The sequence below is a fragment of the Phyllobates terribilis genome, unplaced genomic scaffold (genome assembly GCF_046119375.1).
Source record: "Phyllobates terribilis strain yellow unplaced genomic scaffold, ASM4611937v1 Scaffold_7__3_contigs__length_470593459, whole genome shotgun sequence".
Classification (NCBI taxonomy): domain Eukaryota; kingdom Metazoa; phylum Chordata; class Amphibia; order Anura; family Dendrobatidae; genus Phyllobates; species Phyllobates terribilis.
In genome coordinates, this window is record NW_027362767.1 from 21,995,467 (window position 1) to 22,020,387 (window position 24,921).

Genomic DNA, 24,921 nt, shown 5'->3' on the forward strand with positions numbered 1-24,921 from the left:
AATAAATAAAAATAAATAAATAAAATATTAAACCGATAAATCCGTATATTTATGCAAAATCAAAAAAAGTACACATATTTGGTATCGCCGCGTCCGGAACAACCCGATCTATAAAACTGTCACACTAATTAACTCCTTCTGTGCACATCGTAATAAAAATAAATAAAAAGCGGAGTAAAAAACTATGCTTTTTCATCATATCGCCAAACAAAAAGTGGAAAAAAATGCGATCAAAAAGCAAAATGGAAATAAAAATGGTACCGCTGAAAACGTCATCTTGTTCCGCAAAACAAAAGCCGCCATACAGCTCCATCAGCCGAAAAATAAAAAAGTTATAGCTCTCAGAATAAAGCGATGCAAAAAAAAATATTTTTTCTATAAAATTGTTTTATTGTGTAAAAGCGGCAAAACAAAAAAATATACAGTAAGTGTAGTATCGCTGTAAACGTACCGACCCGAAGAATAACGCTGCCTGATCACTTTTACCACACGCAGAACGGCATAAAAAAAACCCTCAAAAAACAAATTCCTGAATTGTTGGCTTTTGTTAATTTTACCTCCCAAAAAACGGAATAGAAAGAGATCAAAAAATGTCACATACCCAAAAATGTCAACTAATCCCGCAAAAAACAAGCAGTCACATGACTCTGTCGGCCGAAATATGGAAAAAATGATAGCTCTCAAAATATGGCGATGCAAAAACTAGATTTTGCAAAAAAAAGCGTCTTAGTGTGTGACAGCTGTCAATCATAAAAACCCGATATAAATCTGGTATCTCTGTAATCGCACCGACCCAAAGAATAAAGTAATCTCATCACAGTAAGGCTCTGCTCACATTTATCCTGCGCTCTGCGCTGAGCACTTACCCCAGAGTTTCCGTGTAAATCTCTGAAATATGTGATTCCCTGTAATGAGGCAGATATAGGCCACTGTGAATGCCGTCTGGCCTGTGATCCCACGGTGTCAGTTTTTTTTAGGAGTGCATAAAAGTGTGGTTGGCCACAGTTTTGTGCACTTCTGAAAAAAAAGGACACCGCTAAACAGAGGCCAGACGGAGTCCAGAGTAACTCTGCTGCCTCATTACAGTGAATGGATCCCGCAGGGGTTTCATCTGAATTACATCACTTGGAAAGTTAGATGGAAACCCCGATGTAAGTGCTCAGCCTAGAGCGCCGGATAAATGTTACGTAAAATGTTCCCAATAAAAGCTTCAACTCAGTCTTCAAAAAAAGCTAGTCCCCACTCAGGTCCGTCATCTGTTAAAAATATAAGGGACTTCCAAGTTACTGGTAGCAGAAAGGCTCTAGAAAAGCGAAATGGTCCTTGCCCCCCAAAAGAAATTCAGAAAATTTTGTGCTCCCAAATCCAAATGCCTATTCTACAATAATTTGTTCTCCAATTGTCAAATAGCGCTCCGTCCCCCCCAGATCTCGCCGTATGGCTAAGTGGTACGATACAGCCACATATGGGGTATTGCCACTTTTAGAACAAATTGTGTGACGCATTTCGGCACCATTTTTACCCATTGCCCTGTGTGAAAATGTAAAATCTGAGGGTAAAACATTTTTTTGTGGTAAAAATATAATTATGTTTTCTTCACTGCCCAATGGTATAAATTAAAAAATTAAAAAATACTCACTACTTCCCTAGATGAATTCCTTGAGAGGTGTAGTTTACAAAATGGGGTCACCTGTGGGGGTTTCTGCTGTTTCGGCATGTCAGCAACTCCTCTAATGTGACATGGTGTCTGCCACCTATCCCAGCCAACATAGCGCTCCTTTCTCTTCCGAACCCTGCCGTGCACCAAAGCAGTGGTTTTCCCCCACATATGGGGTATCGGCGTACTCAGGAGAAATTGCACAACAAATTTCATGGAGCAATTTCTCCTGTTACCCTTATGATAATGCAAAATTAGGGATGAAAATGTTTTTGTGGTAAAAATGTGAAAATGTTATTTTTACAGCTCAATATTATAAACTTCTGTGAAGCACCTGGGGGTTCAAGGTGCTCATCACACATCTGGATAAGTTCCCTAAGGGGTCTAGTTTCCAAAATGGTGTCACTTGTGGGGGGTTTCCACTGTTTAAGCACATCAGGGGCTCTCCAAACACAACATGGCGTCCGCTAATTATTCAAACAAATTTTACATTCAAAAAGTCTAATGGCGCTCCTTCCCTTCTGAACCCTGCCGTGCGCCCAAACAGTGTTTTTCCCCACATATAGGGCATCAGCGCGCTCATGAGAAATTGCACTACAAATTGTCTATTCCATTTTTTCCTGTTACCCTTGTGAAAATAAAAAAATTGGGGTCTAAAGTAACATTTTTGTGAAAAAAGTTAAATGTTCATTGTTTTCTTCCACATTCCAAAAATTCCTGTGAAACACCTGAAGGGTTAATAAAGTTCTTGAATGTGGTTTTGAGCACCTTGAGGGGTGCAGTTTTTAGAATGGTGTCACTTTTGGGTATTTTTTGTCATAAAGGCCCCTCAAAGTCACTTCAAATAAGATGTGGTCCCTAAAAAGAAATCGCTGGTCAACTTTTAACCCTTATAGCTTCCTAACAAAAAAAAATTTTGGTTCCAAAATTGTGCTGATGTAAAGTAGACATGTGGGAAATGTTATTTATTAACTATTTTGTGAGACATATCTCTCTGATTTAAGGGCATGAAAATTCAAAGTTTGAAAATTGCAAAATTTTCGCCAAATTTCCGATTTTTTCACAAATAAACGCAAGTGATATCGAAGAATTTTTACCACTATCATGAAGTACAATATGTCACGAAAAAACAATCTCAGAATCAGGGGAATCCATTGAAGCGTTCCAGAGTAATTACCTCATAAAGTTGACAGTGGTCAGAATTGAAAAAATTGGCCGGGTCACGAAGGCAAAAACAGGCTCTGGCGCGAAGTGGTTAAAGCTCATTTGCCATTTATCAGCCCAAGCTTCTAGTTTACATAGATCCTCCTGTAATATAAAAATTGTCCTCCTCTGTATTGATTACCCTGCAGAGTTTAGTGTCATCTGCAAATATTTAAATATTACTCTGTATGCCCCCTACAAGGTCATTAATAAATATGTTAAAAAGAAGGGGGCCCAATACTGACCCCTGTGGTACCCAACTGTTAACGGAGACCCAGTCTGAGTGTTTTCCATTAATAACCACCCTTTGTTTCCTATCACTGAACCAATTCTTAACCCACATACATATATTTTCCCCTATCCCCATTGTTCTCATTTTATGTATCAACCTTTTGTGTGGAACTGTATCAAAAGCTTTTGAAAAGTCCATATACACAACATCCACTGCATTTCCTCGGTCCAGTCCAGAACTTGCCTCCTCATAAAAGCTGATCAGATTAGTCTGACAGGAACGGTCCCTCATAAACCCATGTTGATATTGGGTTATGAGGTTCTTCTTCTTCAGATACTCTATTATAGCATCTCTTGGGAAACCCTCCAGGATTTTACCCACAGTAGAGGTTAAGCTTACTGGCCTATAATTTCCAAGTTCAGTTTTTGTCCCCTTTTTGAATATTGGCACCACATTTGCTATACGCCAGTCCTGTGGTACAGACCCTGTTATTATGGAATCTTTAAAGATTAAAAATAATGGTCTATCTAGGACGTTACTTAATTCCTGCAGTACTCGCTGGTGTATCCCATCCAGGCGGGGGATTTGTCAACTTTAGTGATTTTTAGACGCCGCCGTACTTCCTGCTGGGTTAAGCAAGTGACATTTAATGGAGAATTTTTGTCATCACTGATCATGTTTTCTGTCATGCGATTTTCTTGTGTAAATACGGTTGAAAAAAATCATTTAGCATATTGGCTTTTTCCTCATCCTTATCCACCATTTCACCCAGACTATTCTTAAGGGGCCCAACACTATCATTTTTTAGTTTTTTACTATTTATGTAATTAAATAATATTTTGGGATTATTTTTACTTTCTCTGGCAAGGATTCTCTGTCTCAATCTTTGCTGCCTTGATTGTTTTTACAGAATTTATTTAATTTTCTATATTTATTTAATGCCTCATCACTACCTACTTGCTTTAATTCTCTAAATGCTTTCTTTTGGTCACTTATTGCGCCCCTTACAGCTCTATTTAGCCATAGTGGTTTCCTTCTATTTCTAGCATGTTTATTCCCATAGTGGACTGCTGGAGGACACACACGCTCAATCACAGCCACCTAATGAGTTTTATGCTGGAGGACATACATTCTCAGTCACACCTATCTAAAAAGGTGAATGCTGGAGGACACACACGCTCAGTCACATCCACCTAATAAACTGAGTGCTGGAGGACACACATGCTCAGTGATTTCCACCTATCGTATTTTTCGGACTATAAAATGCACTTTGTCCTCCAAAATTTTGGAGGAAAGTGGGGGGTGTGTCTTATAGTTCGAATGTATATGGACTATATATGGTGGCTGTGGGTGGTGTGGGGGAGCGGCAGAGTGAGCAGAGGAGGCAGGAGCCACCAGCTGCAGCTTACACGGTGCCCGCTACTAAAGAATATGAATATTCACTGCTCCCCACACCCATGGAGTACTGAATATTCATTTTCCTTAATAGCGCTCACATTGTACCACAATGCGGCTCCTGCAGCAGCTGGCGGTCAGTATATCCGCTATTAAAGTCCATGAATATTCTCTACAACGTACTCCCATGAGCTATCTATATATATAATCGTCTTATCCCGACAGTCTGTCTGTCTGTCTAGGACGGAGGTGAGCGGCGATGCAGCCGGGAGATGAGCGCCGCGAGGCGCTCATCTCCCGGCCGGTACCAGCAGAAGGACCTCGACCGCCGGACCCATCTGCGGGACGGAGATGCAGCCGGGAGATGACCGGCGCGAGGCGCTCATCTCCCGGCCGGTAGCAGCGGAAGGACCGCCGGCGTCGCTGACCTCCATGCGGAAGGGAGGACCAGCGCTGCGGGTCGGGATACTTCTGCTGCGAGCGCCCGCTCATGTCCCGGGTTCTCGCTGCGGAAGTAGCCGCACAGGCAGCGCCGCTCCCCGGTCCTCACCAAGACGATTCGATGATTGGTCGCGGTCTTCGGACCCGACCAATCACTGATCTTGCCGCAAAAGTTAAACACTACTGTGCTGATTGGTCGCGGACGCTGCCCGCGACCAATCACCGACTTGGGTGCCAAATTTAAATATGGGCCGCGACCAATCACCGATCTTGGCTTCACATTTAAACACCGCTGTGCTGATTGGTCGCCGACGCTGGGCGCGACCAATCACCCATTTTGGCGCCACATTTAAATAGCGTCCGCGACCAATCAGCACAGCGGTGTTTAAATGTGGAGCCAAGATCGGTGATTGGTCGCGGCCGATAATTAAATTTGGCGCCCAAATCGGTGATTGGTCGCGGGTAGCGTCCGCGACCAATCAGCACAGTAGTGTTTAACTTTTGTGGCAAAATCACTGATTGGTCGCGGGCCAAGACCGCGACCAATCACCGATTTGTGCGGCACATTTAAATAGCGGCCGCGACCAATTGGATGTCAGCGCCGCTCCCCCCTTCACACCCTAGCCGCATGGATGTCAGCGGCGCTGCCTGTGCGGATACTTCCGCTGCGAGAACCCGGGACATGAGCGGGCGCTCGCAGCAGAAGTATCCGGACCCGCAGAGCCGCTCCCCGGTCCTCCCTCGACACCCTAGCCGCTGATGTCCCCACAGTATCCGCATGGTGTTACAAAGGTCCAGACATTTGTGTTAAAAATCGCTGATTGGTCGCCGACGCTATTTAAATGTGGCGCCAAAATCGCTGATTGGTCGCCGACGCTATTTAAATGTGGCGCCAAAATCGGTGATTGGTCGCGCCCAGCGTCGGCGACCAATCAGCGATTTTTAACACAAATGTCCGGACCTTTGTAACACCATGCGGATACTGTGGGGACATCAGCGGCTAGGGTGTCAAGGGAGGACCGGGGAGCGGCGCTGCGAGTCCGGATACTTCTGCTGCGAGCGCCCGCTCATGTCCCGGATTCTCGCAGCGGAAGTATCCGCACAGGCAGCGCCGCTGACATCCATGCGGCTAGGGTGTGAAGGGAGGACCGGGGAGCGGCGCTGCGGGTCCAATTGGTCGCGGCCGCTATTTAAAATGTGCCGCACAAATCGTTGATTGGTCGCGGACGCTGCCCGCGACCAATCACTGATCTTGCGGCCAAAGTTAAACACTACTGTGCTGATTGGTCGCGGACGCTGCCCGCGACCAATCACCGATTTGGGCGCCAAATTTAAATATCGGCCGCGACCAATCACCGATCTTGGCTCCACATTTAAACACCGCTGTGCTGATTGGTCGCGGCCGATATTTAAATGTGGCGCTCAAATCGGTGATTGGTCGCGCCCAGCGTCGGCGACCAATCAGCACAGCGGTGTTTAAATGTGGAGCCAAGATCGGTGATTGGTCGCGGCCGATATTCAAATTTGGCGCCCAAATCGGTGATTGGTCGCGGGCTGCGCCAGCGACCAATCAGCGATTTTTAACATAAATGTCCGGACCTTTGTAACACCATGCGGATACTGTGGGGACATCAGCGGCTAGGGTGTGAAGGGAGGACCGGGGAGCGGCGCTGCGGGTCGGGATACTTCTGCTGCGAGCAGTCGCTCCTGTCCCGGCTTCTCGCAGAAGAAAGTAGCCGCACAGGCAGCGGCGCTCCCCGGTCCTCACTAATACGATTCCGCTCCCCGCTCCTCATCAATACGATTCGCTGATTGGTCGCGCTCTCTGCACGCGACCAATCAGTGATCTTGGCGCTAAAGTTAAACACCGCTCTGCTGATTGGTCGCGGGAAGCGTCCGCGACCAATCAGCGATCTTGCCGACACATTTAAACATTGCTGTGCTGATTGGGCGCGGACGCCAGCCGCGACCAATCAGCGAGATTGGCGCCAAATTTAAACAACGCTCTGCTGATTGGTCGCCGACGCCAGCTGCGACCAATCAGCGAGATTGGCGCCACATTTAAACAACGCTCTGCTGATTAATCACGGACGCCAGCCGCGACCAATCAGCGAGATTGGCGCCAAATTTAAACAAAGCTCTGCTGATTGGTTGCGGCCGCCAGCCGACTGCGACCAATCAGCGAGATGGGCGGCAAATTTAAACGCCGCTCTGCTGATTAATCGCGGCCGGCCACCGCGACCAATCAGCGAGATGGGTGGCAAATTTAAACGCCGGTCTGCTGATTGGTCGAGGTCGCCACCAATCAGCGATATAGGCTGCAAATTTAAACCGACGCTCTGCTGATTGGTCGCGGTGGCCGGCCGCGACCAATCAGCGAGATGGCCGGCAAATTTAAACACCGCTCTGCTCATTGGTCGCGGTGGCCGGCCGCGACCAATCAGCGAGATTGGCGCCAAATGTCAACACCGCTGTGCTCATTGGTCCCGGCCGGCCGAGACCAATCAGAAAGATTGCCGGCAAATTTAAACAACGCTCTGCTGATTGGTCGATTTTATCGCCAAATTTAAACAAGCTCTCCGGTCCTCACTAACACAGTTCGCTGATTAGTCGCGGCCGCCACCCGTGACCAATCATCGATATTGCTGCCAAATTTAAACACCGTTTTGTTGATTAGTCGCGGTTGCCGGCCGCGACCAATCAGCGATTTTGGCGCCAAATTTAAACAACGTTCTGCTGATTGCGCCCGGTCGGCCGCATACCTATTCTAGAATACCCGATGCGTTAGAATCGGGCCACCATCTAGTAGTGAATATTCATGAACTTTAATAGAGCACACTGTACCTCAGCGCGGCTCCTGCTGCGGCTCTGCGGTCTGTGTGCCCGCTATTAAAGTCCATGAATATTCACTACAACCCATGGTCACTGCTCCTCACGCACACTGTCCGGCATGCGTCATCGCCATGCGCGGCTCACACTGAGATCAGTGCTGGCTGCAGAGCAGGACACCGCGCTGGAACACAGGGAAGAAAGGTGAGTAGAACTAGAGTTTATTTTTTTGTGTGCAGCATGGGATGAAGGGTGGCCATACATACCACGATGAGGGTGGCCGTGCATACCAGGAAGAGGGATGAGAGATGAAGGGGGCGCCAAGCATACTTCGATGAGGGGGGGGCGCCACGCATACTTCGCTGGGGGGGCGCCACACATACTTCGCTGGGGGGGGGGCGCGCCACGCATACTTCGCTGAAGGGGGGGCGCCACGCATACCTGGATGAGGGGGGGCCATGCATACCTGGATGAGGGGGGGGCATGCATACCAGGATGAGGGGGGGGCATGCATACCTGGATGAGGGGGGGGCATGCATACCTGGATGAGGGGGGGGCATGCATACCTGGGTGAAGGGGGGCCATGCATACCAGGATGAGGGGGGGGGCATGCATACCAGGATGAGGGGGGGGCATGCATACCAGGATGAGGGGGGGGGGCATGCATACCTGGGTGAAGGGGGGCCATGCATACCTGGATGAGGGGGGGCCATGCATACCTGGATGAGGGGGGGCCATGCATACCTGGATGAGGGGGGGCCATGCATACCTGGATGAGGGGGGGCCATGCATACCTGGATGAGGGGGGGGGCATGCATACCTGGATGAGGGGGGGGCCATGCATACCTGGATGAGGGGGGGCCATGCATACCTGGATGAGGGGGGGCCACGCATACAAGGAAGGGGATGAGGGGTACCATCAGGGCTGTGGAGTCGGTGTCCATTTTGGTGAGTTGAAATCGGAGTCGGTATAAAATGGACCGACTCCAAGTCCTAAAATACACTGCTGGCCTGGATTCGGAGTCACCCCCAAAATTAAAGTGGAAAAACACACTACAAGCTGATCCAACTTTGATGTAATGTCCTTAAAACAAGTCAGAATGAGTCTCAGTATTGTGTGTGGCCTCCACGTGCCTGTATGACCTCCCTACAACGCCTGGGCATGCTCCTTATGAGGTTGTGGATGGTCTCCTGTGGGATCTCCTCCCAGACCTGGACTAAAGCATCCGCCAACTCCTGGACAGTCTGTGGTGCAACGTGATGTTGGTGGATGGAGCGAGACATGATGTCCCAGATGTGCTCAATCGGATTCAGGTCTGGGGAACGGGCGGGCCAGTCCATAGCTTCAATGCCTTCATCTTGCAGGAACTGCTGACACACTCCAGCCACATGAGGTCTGGCATTGTCCCGCATTAGGAGGAACCCAGGGCCAACCGCACCAGCATATGGTCTCACAAGGGGTCTGAGGATCTCATCTCGGTACCTAATGGCAGTCAGGCTACCTCTGGCGAGCACATGGAGGGCTGTGCAGCCCTCCAAAGAAATGCCACCCCACACCATTACTGACCCACTGCCAAACCGGTCATGCTGAAGGATGTTGCAGGCAGCAGGTCGCTCTCCACAGAGTCTCCAGACTCTGTCACGTCTGTCACATGTGCTCAGTGTGAACCTGCTTTCATCTGTGAAGAGCACAGGGCGCCAGTGGCGACTTGGCCAATCCTGGTGCTCTGTGGCATTTCTTTGGAGGGCCGCGCAGCCCTCCATGTGCTCACTCCTGTAGCGTGTTTTTCCACTTTAATTTTGGGGGTGACTCCGAACCCAGGCCTCCATTGGTTAATAAATTTGATTTCCATTGATGATTTTTGTGTGATTTTGTGGTCAGCACATTCAACTTATTCAAGTATTCAATGAGAATATTTCATTCATTCAGATCTAGGATGTGTTATTTGAGTGTTCCCTTTATTTTTTTGAGCAGTGTATATAATAAATTGGGTACAGTAGTTCAATGCAGTTTGTGGGGAATATTTTTTCATAATTATTTGTGAAAGTTATGAAATGTCCTACTCCTGATCTTTTAGCGGAGATGAATCTGTGCTACAGTAAATTTATCACTTAAACATGAGCCGTGTATGAGGGAGTCGGAGTCATGGAAATTGAGGAGTCGGAGGTTTGGCTTACCAACGCCACAACCCTGGGTGCCATGCATATCAGGATGGGGATGAGGGGTGCCATGCATACCAGGAAGGAAGGGCCATATATACTAGGATGGAGGATATTAACAGAATTGGGGGACATTACCCCTATACCAGTGTCAGCAGCAGACCCCATCCCCCATAACAGGGCATCATGACCACATTTTTTGCTTCAATTTTTTTTCTATTTTCCTCCTCTAAAACCTAGTTGAGTCTTATAGTCCAGTGCGTCTTATAGTCCAAAAAACACGGTAATCAGTGGACCGCTGCAGGGCACAGGCTCAGTCACATGCAACTAATGGAGGTGGATGCTGAAGGACACAAGCGCTCAGTCACATCTAATGAGCTGAGCGCTGGAGGACGCACATGCTCATTCAACTTCACCTTAGTGGTCAGTTGGAGGACACATATGCTCAGTCACACCAACCTAATGAACAGAGTGCTGGAGGACTCACATGCTCTGTTACCTCCACCGAATTAGTCACACTCTGCAGCCAGGTCTCTGCACTGTGAGCCTCTGATCACTGCTGAGCAGTCAATAGAAAAATCGCTTTCAGTCCTGCTTATAAGGGACGTAGCAAAGTACATGGCGTTACATACATGTGACTCCTCCTGCATAAAAAGTTTATATTATCAGCTGTCAGAGGGAGAAGGAGACTAGAAGGACTCATGGCAGCAAGGAAAAACTGTATATAACTCATGTAATAGAATAACTTGGCAAAAAAATTATTTCAGGAATAACCCCCCTTTTTACAAATTTTACAAAAGCTCAAATGAACATTACAGGGAAACGTTTACATGTGTTCTCCCCCTTGAAGGGACAGAGGAGTATGAGCCGGACACAGGTTTACAAAGATCACCAAAGAGAGAATCCCTGTGCCATGCTCCACCATGTCTGACCTGCACTCGGCATAACACCATGTATGCGATTTGTCTGGAGAATTCCTTTAAAAAAAAAAAAAAGACTTTACTAGGAAGGATGTGCGCCGAACATCTCAAAAGTTAATGACCGCTGTTATTATTTGATGGGAGTTACTGTTTGGAAGTAGATAAACCGTCCGGTCCCCCATAAAAATTACTTTGTACCAGAAATCTCCAGTGCGGAGACATTTACACCCACTTGTGAACTGCAGCACTTTTACAATCTGTCTTTTTTAAGGATTACTGGCCCTTTAAGTGTCCCAGCGTCTTTGGGTTATTTAAAGATCCGCTCTGATCAACAGTTCAAAGTTCAGACATAATAAGAGCGAGGAGACGTGAGAGGGCAAGTGCGTCAGCGCCAAAGATAATAAATACAGATTTAATGGCTGAATATAGCTGATCTACGCCCATTCTGAGCAGCCTGGCATGGACAGAACCTCAGATATCCCAGCAATCCCCGGCCGACCGCGCAGGATTAACAGGACACTTGTGAAATAGCTGAAGATTAGGGTTTTGCTTTATCTGGAAATTGGAGGATTATTTATTTCAGTAACTGGAAAGGGTTTACAGGGAGGGCCCCTTTAAGATGGCCATACACTTCAGATGGGCCCGTCATCCTACAGCTATTCATTTTGGCCCCCATACACATGCACACTCATATGGTCTGCAAGAGATTCATCCCAATCCCCCCATACACATGCACGCTCATATGGTCTGCAAGAGATTCATCCCAATCCCCCCATACACATGCACGCTCATATGATCTGCAAGAAATTCATCCCAATCCCCCCATACACATGCACGCTCATATGGTCTGCAAGAGATTCATCCCAATCCCCCCATACACATGCACACTCAGTCTGCAAGATATTCATCCCAATCCCCCATTACACACTCATATAGTCTGCAAGATATTCATCCCAATCCCCCCATACACACTCATAGTCTGCAAGATATTCATCCCAATCCCCCCATACACACTCATATAGTCTGCAAGATATTCATCCCAATCCCCCCATACACACTCATATGGTCTGCAAGAAATTCATCCCAATTCCCCCATGCACACTCAGTCTGCAAGATATTCATCCCAATCCCCTCATACACACTCATATAGTCTGCAAGATATTCATCCCAATCCCCCCATACACACTCAGTCTGCAAGATATTCATCCCAATCCCCTCATACACACTCATATAGTCTGCAAGATATTCATCCCAATCCCCCCATACACACTCAGTCTGCAAGATATTCATCCCAATCCCCCCATACACACTCATATAGTCTGCAAGATATTCATCCCAATCCCCCCATACACACTCATATGGTCTGCAAGAAATTCATCCCAATTCCCCCATGCACACTCAATCTGCAAGATATTCATCCCAATCCCCTCATACACACTCATATAGTCTGCAAGATATTCATCCCAATCCCCCCATACACACTCAGTCTGCAAGATATTCATCCCAATCCCCCCATACACACTCATATAGTCTGCAAGATATTCATCCCAATCCCCCCATACACACTCATATAGTCTGCAAGATATTCATCCCAATCCCCCCATACACACTCATATGGTCTGCAAGATATTCATCCCAATCCCCTCATACACACGCACGCTCAAATGGTCTGCAAGATATTCAACCCAATCCCCCCATACACATGCACGCTCATATGGTCTGCAAGATATTCAACCCAATCCCCCATACACATGCACCCTCATATGGTCTGCAAGATATTCAACCCAATCCCCCCATACACATGCACACTCATAGTCTGCAAGATATTCATCCCAATCCCCCCATACACATGCACACTCATAGTCTGCAAGATATACATCCTAATCCCCCCATACACATGCACACTCATATGGTCTGCAAGATATAAATCCTAATCCCCCCATACACATGCACACTCATAGTCTGCAAGATATTCATCCCAATCCCCCCATACACATGCACGCTCATATGGTCTGCAAGAAATTCATCCCAATCCCACCATACATATGCACGCTCATAGTCTGCAAGATATTCATCCCAATCCCCCCATACACACTCATATAGTCTGCAAGATATTCATCCCAATCCCCCCATACACACTCATATGGTCTGCAAGAAATTCATCCCAATTCCCCCATGCACACTCATAGTCTGCAAGATATTCATGCCAATCCCCCCCATAGACATGCATGCTCATATTGTCTGCAAGATATTCATCCCAATCCCCCCATACACATGCACGCTCATATGGTCTGCAAGATATTCAACCCAATCCCCCCATACACATGCACGCTCATATGGTCTGCAAGATATACATCCTAATCCCGCCATACACATGCACACTCAGTCTGCAAGATATTCAACCCAATCCCCCCATACACATGCACGCTCATATGGTCTGCAAGATATACATCCTAATCCCCCCATACACATGCACGCTCATAGTCTGCAAGATATTCAACCCAATCCCCCCATACAAATGCACGCTCATATGGTCTGCAAGATATACATCCTAATCCCCCCATACACATGCACGCTCATAGTCTGCAAGATATTCATCCCAATCCCCCCATACACATGCATGCTCATATTGTCTGCAAGATATTCATCCCAATCATGCCAGCCCGTGTTTTTCTCTTTGTACCCCCACATTTATCGGCATTTACATGCACGCTCCACACAGCAAAGCAAGATATTCCTCCCGACTTCCACACAGCTTGGCTGGTGACTGCTCCTCTGCAACTCTCCAATAGATTGTGTATTAATTTCTTCATTTTTTTCAAGATCTCTGCTTTCTGACAGTAAATTAAAACATATTGGTGGTTTACAGCCAGAAACAAAAAAACCCTTCTTATAACCAGGGTTCTTTTTCAATTTATCAATGTAGATGAGATATTTTACATTTTTTTGGTTAATTTGTTCACCATTTTTACATTCAAGAATCGCAAGCGAAGATCAGGAAAATGGAGAGGAAATTAAAGTCTAATAAAATTTACATAATATGTTTACTTCTTCCAAATTTCATTTTTTCCTTATGAATTTATTCTAAAGTTTTAAGGCCACAGGAGCATAACTTAGGAAAAAAATGTAGTAATTAGGATTGGAAAAGTCCTGGCTGAAATCCCAGTCACCCACGTGGCATCGCACAGGAATAAGACAAATCACCCACCTGGAATCTTTGCACCACAAGCACAGACTCGCTCTCATTTTGGTCGGCCTCTAGTATGACATCTGTTAACTTGTGAATAATGACATCAAGAGGACCCTGATCCTCAATGGGTTTAGCCAGGTCAAGCTGAAAGAAATAAAAAGATGAATAAGAACTTCCCCTTTAAAATGGCAAATTATCAAACATATCAATCATGTAACCACCAAACTCTAATGATGGATAGGTGGCATTCTCAGTGATGTCACCGCTGATCTCTAGTGATGGATAGGCGGCATTCTCAGTGATGTCACCGCTGATCTCTAGTGATGGATAGGCGGCATTCTCAGTGATGGCACCGCTGATATCTGGTGACGGATAGGCGGCATTCTCAGTGATGTCACCGCTGATCTCTGGTGATGGATAGGCGGCATTCTCAGTGATGTCACCGCTGATCTCTGGTGATGGGTAGGCGGCATTCTCAGTGATGTCACCGCTGATCTCTGGTGATGGGTAGGAGGCATTCTCAGTGATGTCACCGCTGATCTCTGGTGATGGATAGGCGGCATTCTCAGTGATGTCACCGCTGATCTCTGGTGATGGATAGGCGGCATTCTCAGTGATGTCACCGCTGATCTCTGGTGATGGATAGGAGGCATTCTCAGTGATGTCACCTCTGATCTCTAGTGATGGATAGGCGGCATTCTCAGTGATGTCACCGCTGATCTCTGGTGATGGATAGGCGGCATTCTCAGTGATGTCACCGCTGATCTCTGGTGATGGATAGGCGGCATTCTCAGTGATGTCACCGCTGATCTCTGGTGATGGATAGGCGGCATTCTCAGTGATGTCACCGCTGATCTCTGGTGATGGATAGGCGGCATTCTCAGTGATGTCACCGCTGATCTCTAGTGATGGATAGGCGGCATTCTCCGTGATGTCACCGCTGATCTCTAGTGATGGATAGGCGGCATTCTCAGTGATGTCACCGCTGATCTCTGGTGATGGATAGGCGGCATTCTCAGTGATGTCACCGCTGATCTCTGGTGATGGATAGGCGGCATTCTCAGTGATGTCACCGCTGATCTCTAGTGATGGATAGGCGGCATTCTCAGTGATGTCACCGCTGATCTCTAGTGATGGATAGGCGGCATTCTCAGTGATGTCACCGCTGATCTCTAGTGATGGATAGGCGGCATTCTCAGTGATGTCACCGCTGATCTCTAGTGATGGATAGGCGGCATTCTCAGTGATGTCACCGCTGATCTCTGGTGATGGATAGGCGGCATTCTCAGTGATGTCACCTCTGATCTCTGGTGATGGATAGGCGGCATTCTCAGTGATGTCACCGCTGATCTCTAGTGATGGATAGGCGGCATTCTCAGTGATGTCACCGCTGATCTCTAGTGATGGATAGGCGGCATTCTCAGTGATGTCACCGCTGATCTCTGGTGATGGATAGGAGGCATTCTCAGTGATGTCACCGCTGATCTCTGGTGATGGATAGGCTACAACTCTCACTTGAAATCAGTGTTAATTAAGCTTTCTTTAGCGGAGGTTATTGCAGGCAAGCAATAGTAATGCAGATTATATATCCATTCATAATAAAGTATGTGATTGGGAACCATATCTCACAAAAATAATTTGTCTGGTTTAGGCCTCATTCAGACATCCGCGCTGCATGTACATGTCCTATCCGTTTTTTCTTCACAGATACAACACGTAACCATTACTCTCTGGGGTTGTTCACATGTTCGTGTTTTTTTCACAGACTGTATGCGCATGTAAAAGTAAGACCGACTAGTCAGGTCTTTTTTGGTATCACAAATAAAAAGGGCCAATACAAGTCTATGGGTCCGTGAAAAACAAGTAGAGTCAAAGGATGGCATCCATGTGCCATCTGTATTTAACATTGCAAAGCACAGGAGAAGCTTTGTCATTTATTTATTTAACCATCTGTGAAAAACACAGCTGACTAATGGTAAAACAGACCCACGAACCGTATACCGAGGACACTGATCCAAAGCACTGATGACAGAGGTACCATTTTTTTTATGTATGTGTTTAAAAACGGACGTGTGAATAAGGACTTAGGAAATATTTAAATGCAGTTTCCCAGTTCTGCTGATTGTCTGGATACAGGGCGACAAGCAGAACATTAATTTAACCAAGTTTACAACATGTGGATCAGAACTAGTCAGCAAGATAATCAGGGGTCTTAGTTCTTGTCATATGACATAGAGCAGGAAAAAAAATAGATAAAATGGCAACAGTGATAAAGAAGGATTCCCATATAGGTTTCCTCCTTTCAAGCTCGCTCCATCTCTAATTTAAATCGATGGGAAAAATTACAAAAAAATGCCAGAAATGGAGCATGAAACAAAATAGGTACACAGGGCGCTAATGAAATGCAAAATGCAGGCATTGTTATATTTGGAGTGAACATCCACCCACTTGTCATACATGAGGATTTACTGAATTTCAGGGTGGTAAATGGGCAGAGTATGGCAGGTAAACATACGGAAATAAAAGGTCAGGCAGCAGCCCGACAGCTCCCAATCCGGGTTGTGTTTCAGGATGGCGCGATTCATATTAGCAATGGGAGTGAAATCAGGTCAGGACTTGTAATGTGCGATACCTGTGATTGTGAGAAGCATTGGGGGGAGTCGGGACGCATTCCCAACCATGGAGGAAACCGTAGGAATCACATACACTCCTGTTATGCAGCCACATAGTAATACGTGTCATTCACAAACTGCAGTAACAAACACTGTGCAAGGAGGTGAAATGTGAAAAATAAAAATCTGCAAATCACAATATTACATACAAAAAAATCAAATAAAATCAAGCTTCGCTTTAATCCCATGTTTCTGTGTCTCACTTTAATGGGCTGGTCCAATGACAAAAAGTGCTTATCGGCGATAACTTATTGATCTTTCAGCATCTGACTGCTGGAACCCGCAACGTGTGGCAGAAAGGGCACGTACCTTGGTTAGTAAAGCGGTAACGTGTTGGTTGAACTGCTGCAATCGACTTTTTCCAGCAGCCCCATACAGAATGAATGGGGTGACAGTCAATCACGATGGAATAAAGTTCCCCCGTTCTGCCAATTGGTGCAGATCTTGGCAGTAAACCCCCACTGATCTATAGGTTATCTATCCCAAAGTTAGGCAATAACTTATTTCCACCAGGCAACCCCTTTACCAGGAATAATAATCTGGTGTTTTAGCTCTGTTCGCACATGGATATGAAGCATCTGATTTGATCAGTCATGATCTGTTATTAACTACCTGATGGATCAGATTTCTTTCCTTTATAGTCTTATACCTGACTGACTAGTTCATGGTTTTAACAAAAATTGTTTTCAAGAGAAATCCATATCAGAAATCAGTGCATTTTTTTAAATGTTTCCAGTCCTGTATTTGGCTCATTCTTTTTTACACTTTAACCTTTTTCATTCCTTTTGCATTTGCAGCTATTTGACTTGGTGCAGATTTCACGAAGAATCCAAACATCACATCCTTATTTTCCAAGGCGCGGCTTTTACAACCTAGCTGGAAAAAAAAACAAAAAAACCTGCTGCACTAACAGCAATGTAGATTTGTTGTTGGACGCGTATTCAATAATATTTGAAGAGGGCTTTTATATGTGGATTTTGGAGTAGAATCCTCTCCAAAAATCAACATAAAAACTGTGTGAACGTAACCTTAAAGTTCCAAAGTGTGAACAGACCACAAGTAGCTTCCCTTTTGCACACAGTGGCTCCCAGGTTTAGTTCCACTTTAATTTAGTGTCATCTGATGACAAAGGAAACAAGTGACCCCAAGGAGCAGTGATGAAACAATCACTTCCGAAATCATCTGTGAGGCCGTCCTGGCTGGTTTCCAAGCAGGGACTCTGCACAGAATCACCTACAGAAAGCTCCGCGGATATATAGGACAGGATATATATGGGATATATAGAAGTAAGGAAGATGTCACAGCGTCAGGACACAAGCAGAGCCCCGACATATGGATAACAGCAGTAACTTATCATTAGGATGCTCATTGCCTCCACAACAGGAACAGAGATTAATCTGGATTTAAAGGAAATTCCAGTTTTCAGTAAATAAATTGTGACCATTGTACAATGGAAAGTAAGGAAATATTGTAACAAACTCTCAACATTGAGAAGTAATTTATTTGTACGAATTCAACCTATGAATGGAAACAAAATGTTTCCATTCACTTATAACAAGCAGAGATCTAGACAATGTGTCACAGATGAGGCTGTTTCTTTGCAGCGCTGGGGTCCTGGGTTCAAATCCCACCAATGATATCTGCAAGGAGTTTGTATGTTCTCCCTGTGTTTGAATGGGGTTCCTCCCATAAAGACTGATAGGGAAATGTAGATTGTGAGCCGCAATGGGGACAGAGATGCTGATATCTATAAAGTTCTGCAGAACATGATGGCGTTATCGAAATTATATATTTATTCTGAGCCAATTTTGCAGCTTAATTTTTACATCTTGGAGTAAATTGTCTTTGGCCAGAGCTCGCTCAGATTGGGTCCTTCATCAGACGGCACCCTCTATGTGATATTGTGCAGCGCAGGGCGCGGCCTTCCATCCATGTGTGTCAGATATAGTGGTGATTACTAAGCCGCTGGGCAAATGTGAACAAGTCAGTTGTAAAGAGAAAGAGTGAGGAATCCCCTCCATCCAAAGTTCGCCACATAGGGGTCTCTCCCAAAAAAAGTCACAAACTGCACAAACAAAACTTTTACACTTTCTGGCAGGCTCAGCAGGAGCCGGTAGAGTGGGAATAGTTTCCCCAGGAGCGGGTAGGATCGACAGACTTTTAGTGAGATTATCCTTATCAGAAAACATTTCAGTAAATGTTCACCCCTCATTGCAGGCGAAGACTTTAGGATCGTTCCAGACTCACCAAACTTATTAGGAGGTGTGCACCTTATAAAAACGTAATGCAATTTTAATTTCTTTTAAATTGTAATAAATCTTTCATTTTGTGTTTTAATTTCTCACCATTTTCCAAACAGCTGCTTGCTGTCAGAGCAGAAACAAACTGAAACATGGAGGACTCGAGCTATGCCTTTACCATCAGGGCACATTCAGACGTCAGTGATTCTCTCGCATGAGAAATCGGTCTGAGTTGCATCAGTGATTTTGATTAGAGTTTGGTCCAAGTTTCATCAGTTTTTCTCGGATGAGAAAAAAGGAAAATAAAAAGATTCTCCACCTTCTATTAAACAGTCCATTAAAAAAAAACCCACAGCAGATGGATGGCATCTGAGTACTGTCTGATTTACTCACAGAGCCATAGGCTCGCACTGGCGAATGAACAGACACTCGGATCATTATCAGACAAGGCTCTTTTGTGGGAACCACTTAGTCAGCAAAAAATAAAATCGGACATGTGAACTACCCCAGACTGTGGCACGAGCCCTACCCATGAAAAATATGGATAAAACTCATACATGAATAACAGACGTCTGAATGAGCCCTTAGGCTGAAGCCAAAAGTCCGTATTTCAGGGTCAGTGTACAGAGAGCAATGCCTCGACTGGCTGTGGGACTCCTCACCCCAACTAGTCACATAGGAGGCTGCCAGTCTGGATCAGGAGAACCGCGATCGGGCCGGACATCGCCAGTATGAAGCGCTGTCATTGGAGCCGCAATGACCCTAAAGTCAATATTAAGTCTATGGTTCACTATTTGGGTCAGTTGTAAACAGACAGCAATGGTAGCCAGGCTTATTCTCAAAGAAGAATGAGAAGAGGCGTTGGCACACTTCTTCTGTGGGCATGAACGCTGAATGAGGGCAACAAGGCTTCAGAAGTCCCAGAATAGAGTATAAATCTGCACAATATACACTGCGTGTGTCAGTCATCACTGTAGTTGAGGCATTCTATTCATGAAGCAGCAGATGCAAGTAAGGGAATGTTAAATTGCAAGGGACACAGTGGAAGGTAATTTTAATACTTGGCGATTATCATTAGCAAGTAATTCCTCATCTGCTCCACGACCAACCTCACATTCAGCTACAAAAAATTGCAAACTTGCTCCCTGTAATAATCGGAGGCCTTACATGGTAGAGAGCAGAGAAGACGATCAGAGCGGGCGGCTAATGCGCCTGAATTACGGGCAGTACTCAGTCAAGTATTTAAACATGGGATCAGCATTTACACTGTGCATTATAGGATTACTGCTCTCAGATCTCCAGGACGGAACGGTTCAGCTGGAAAAATATACTTTATCTGGAAGAATAACAATCCATGTGAGCGGGAGAGCAGGGAATGCAGAAATAATGTCATGTGGCCAGGACTGGGGCAGAGGAGCTCCAGCGTCAGCTGATAATGACCAGAATATTAGTATATAATGTATTTTCAGTATTTATGTGTGGAAACCATCAGTAAGCAGGGTATGTTCAGCTGACGTTTATTGTTGGTACATAGTTTTTATGGCTCGTCTCCATAGTTCAGGGTACTCGGAGTTGCCTCCATTATGAACACGACATGTCAGCTATGGTGACCAACAACCTTCACACAAATCCGCATACAACCAAAGGAATCAATAAGAAGAACAGAATGATTTATCCCAGAAGCTTGCTGACAGTGTCCACGCAACTAAGCAAGTGTCAGGAGAGAAGCAAATGCTGACTTTATCCTGTAGTTTGCACTGGAAAGTCTCACTTTTTTTGGCTTTCGCTGCTTTTCTAGGTCCCACGGTTACTTTTAACAGCACCAGTACAGAACACCACTGAAGTTCTGCATGAAGTGACAAGAAGTCCAGAAGCGGCCTTATGAGCGGACGTACATTACTGATGGATTATTCATTAACACATTTTTCATCGAGATCATCACAGGAAGTTACCAAAAGGTTAGGTAATATCCTAAAAAAGTTACACTTTCGCGTTGAGCAACGGCGGAAATTTAAAGAGACAGTAGCCTCAATAAAAAAAGAAGTCTAACTAAATATTAAGAGAGTGTGAAAGGAGTGCATTGATAGTTGACTCTTCCATCCCGAGTGCTGGCTCTACAGACGCTCCTGTGCTCTTTGTGAGAGCCGCTGACAGGTTCCCTTTAGAAAATAATGGACCCCCAGAGATGTCTGTCAGTCGATTCATGCAGCCCAAACCACAAGCAGCATGAATCAGAGCCTGGTTGCACAATTTACACATAGTTTAAAGATCCAGCCGGAGACCATAGGTAGAGACAAGACTAGTCCGATGCTGCCCGGCTGCCTTCTCCCCACACTGCTCTACGTGATTGACAGGTCTAGTGGGAGACCCGAGAAAAACATACCTGGCTGCAAGCGTGCAGCTGGCTCCAATTCATGCTGCTCGAGGTTTGAGCAGCATGAGTCGGACGATCAACTTTAAAAATCACATCTCACCACCTGTGAACTTGACCCAATCCCGTCCCATCTCATCCCAAACCTTACCACAGTCTTCATCCCAACCCTAACCCTGCTTTTCAACCTGTCACTAACAACTGGTGTCTTCCCCTCATGCTTCAAACATGCCTTTATCACACCCATCCTCAAAAAGCCCTCCCTTGACCCATCCTCTCTGTCTAGCTATCGCCCCATATCACTTCTCCCCTATGCCTCAAAACTACTTGAACAACACATCCATTTTGAACTGTCCTCCCACCTCTCCTCCCTCTTTGATCGCTTACAATCTGGCTTCCAAAAGCATCAATCCTACTGAAACTGCCCTGACTAAAGTCACCAACAACCTACTAACCGCCAAATCCAAGGGACACTACCCTGTCCTCCTCCTGGACCTCTCCTCCTCCTCCACAACCTGTCCTCCTCCTCCTGTCCTCGTCCTCCTCCTCCTGTCCTCGTCCTCCTCCTGTCCTCCTCCTCCTCCTCCTCCTCCTCGTCCTCCTCCTCCTCCTGTCCTCCTCCTGTCCTCCTCCTCCTCCTCCTCCTGTCCTCCTCCTCCTCCTGTCCTCCTGCTCCTGTCCTCCTCCTCCTCCTCTCCTCCTCCTCCTCCTGTCCTCCTCCTCCTCCTGTCCTCCTCCTCCTCCTCCTGGACCTGTCCTCCTCCTCCTCCTGGACCTGTTATCCTCCTCCTCCTGGACCTGTCCTCCTCCTCCTCCTGGACCTGTCCTCCTCCTCCTGGACCTGTCCTCCTCCTCCTCCTCCTCCTGGACCTGTCCTCCTCCTGGACCTGTCCTCCTCCTGGACCTGTCCTCCTCCTGGACCTGTCCTCCTCCTGGACCTGTCCTCCTCCTCCTCCTCCTGGACCTGTCCTCCTCCTCCTCCTCCTGGACCTGCCCTCCTCCTCCTCCTCCTGGACCCTGCCCTACTCCTCCTCCTCCTCCTGGACCTGCCCTACTCCTCCTCCTCCTGGACCTGTCCTCCTCCTCCTCCTCCTGGACCTGTCCTCCTCCTCCTCCTCCTCCTGGACCTGTCCTCCTCCTCCTCCTCCTGGACGTGTCCTCCTCCTCCTCCTCCTCCTCCTGGACCTGTCCTCCTCCTCCTCCTCGACCTGTCCTCCTCCTCCTCCTCCTCCTCTGGACCTGTCCTCCTCCTCCTCCTCGACCTGTCCTCCTCCTCCTCCTCGACCTGTCCTCCTCCTCCTCCTCGACCTGTCCTCCTCCTCCTCCTCGACCTGTCCTCCTCCTCCTCCTCGACCTCTCCTCCTCCTCCTCCTCGACCTCTCCTCCTCCTCCTCCTCGACCTCTCCTCCTCCTCCTCCTGGACCTCTCCTCCTCCTCCTCCTGGACCTCTCCTCCTCCTCCTCCTGGACCTCTCCTCCTCCTCCACAACCTGTCCTCCTCCTCCTGTCCTCGTCCTCCTCCTCCTGTCCTCGTCCTCCTCCTCCTGTCCTCCTCCTCCTCCTCCTCCTGTCCTCCTCCTCCTCCTCCTCCTCCTCCTCCTGTCCTCCTCCTCCTCCTGTCCTCCTCCTCCTCCTGTCCTCCTCCTCCTCCTCCTCCTGTCCTCCTCCTCCTCCTCCTCCTGTCCTCCTGCTCCTGTCCTCCTCCTCCTCCTCCTCCTCCTGGACCTGTCCTCCTCCTCCTCCTCCTCCTCCTCCTCCTGGACCTGTCCTCCTCCTCCTCCTCGACCTGTCCTCCTCCTCCTCCTCCTCCTCCTCGACCTGTCCTCCTCCTCCTCCTCGACCTGTCCTCCTCCTCCTCCTCGACCTGTCCTCCTCCTCCTCCTCGACCTGTCCTCCTCCTCCTCCTCGACCTGTCCTCCTCCTCCTCCTCGACCTCTCCTCCTCCTCCTCCTCGACCTCTCCTCCTCCCTCGACCTCTCCTCCTCCTCCTTCCTCCTCCTCGACCTCTCCTCCTCCTCCTCCTCGACCTCTCCTCCTCCTCCTCCTCGACCTCTCCTCCTCCTCCTCCTGGACCTCTCCTCCTCCTCCTCCTGGACCTCTCCTCCTCCTCCTCCTCAACCTGTCCTCCTCCTCCTCCTCAACCTGTCCTCCTCCTCGTCCTCCTCCTCCTGGACCTGTCCTCCTCCTCCTCCTCCTGGACCTCTCCTCCTCCTCCTCCTCCTGGACCTGCCCTCCTCCTCCTCCTGGACCTGTCCTCCTCCTCCTCCTCCTAGACCTGTCCTCCTCCTGGACCTGTCCTCCTCCTCCTCCTGGACCTGTCCTCCTCCTCCTCCTCCTCCTCCTGGACCTGTCCTCCTCCTCCTCCTCCTGGACCTGTCCTCCTCCTCCTCCTCCTGGACCTGTCCCTCCTCCTCCTCCTCCTGGACCTGTCCCTCCTCCTCCTCCTCCTGGACCTGTCCCTCCTCCTCCTCCTCCTGGACCTGTCCCTCCTCCTCCTCCTCCTGGACCTGTCCCTCCTCCTCCTCCTCTTGGACCTGTCCCTCCTCGTCCTCCTCCTGGACCTGTCCTCCTCCTGGACCTGTCCCTCCTCCTGGACCTGTCCCTCCTCCTGGACCTGTCCCTCCTCCTGGACCTGTCCCTCCTCCTGGACCTGTCCCTCCTCCTGGACCTGTCCCTCCTCCTCCTCCTCCTCCTGGACCTGTCCTCCTCCTCCTGGACCTGTCCTCCTCCTCCTCCTCCTCCTGGACCTGCCCTCTCCTCCTCCTCCTCCTGGACCTGTCCTCCTCCTCCTCCTCCTCCTGGACCTGTCCTCCTCCTCCTCCTCCTCCTGGACCTGTCCTCCTCCTGGACCTGTCCCTCCTCCTCCTCCTCCTGACCTGTCCTCCTCCTCCTGGACCTGTCCCTCCTCCTCCTCCTCCTCCTGGACCTGTCCCTCCTCCTCCTCCTCCTCCTGGACCTGTCCCTCCTCCTCCTCCTCCTCCTGGACCTGTCCCTCCTCCTCCCTCCTGGACCTGTCCCTCCTCCTCCTCCTGGACCTGTCCCTCCTCCTCCTCCTGGACCTGTCCCTCCTCCTCCTCCTCCTCCTGGACCTGTCCCTCCTCCTCCTCCTCCTCCTGGACCTGTCCCTCCTCCTCCTCCTCCTCCTGGACCTGTCCCTCCTCCTCCTCCTCCTCCTGGACCTGTCCCTCCTCCTCCTCCTCCTCCTGGACCTGTCCCTCCTCCTCCTGGACCTGTCCCTCCTCCTCCTGGACCTGTCCCTCCTCCTCCTCCCTCCTGGACCTGTCCCTCCTCCTCCTCCTCCTGGACCTGTCCCTCCTCCTCCTCCTCCTCCTCCTGGACCTGTCCCTCCTCCTCCTCCTCCTGGACCTGTCCCCTCCTCCTCCTCCTCCTCCTCCTGGACCTGTCCCTCCTCCTCCTCCTCCTGGACCTGTCCCTCCTCCTCCTCCTCCTGGACCTGTCCCTCCTCCTCCTCCTCCTCCTGGACCTGTCCCCTCCTCCTGGACTGTCCCTCCTCCTGGACCTGCCCTCCTCCTGGACCTGTCCCTCCTCCTCCTCCTCCTCCTGGACCTGTCCCTCCTCCTCCTCCTCCTCCTCCTGGACCTGTCCCTCCTC

General features: G+C 48.3%; 1 protein-coding gene across 2 annotated transcripts in view; it reads right to left on the reverse strand.

Annotated features, from left to right (window-relative positions):
* The window catches only part of ITPK1 (inositol-tetrakisphosphate 1-kinase), a 197,317-nt gene that overhangs the window by 100,506 nt on the left and 71,890 nt on the right, over positions 1 to 24,921 (reverse strand). Inside the window, exon 4 of one of the 2 annotated variants that reach the window (XM_073638284.1) lies at positions 14,046 to 14,171. The exons of the other annotated variant lie outside the window; for it this stretch is intronic. Coding sequence (XP_073494385.1) covers positions 14,046 to 14,171 — 126 coding nt within the window. The remainder of the gene's footprint in view (positions 1 to 14,045; positions 14,172 to 24,921) is intronic. 2 annotated transcript variants of the gene reach the window in all.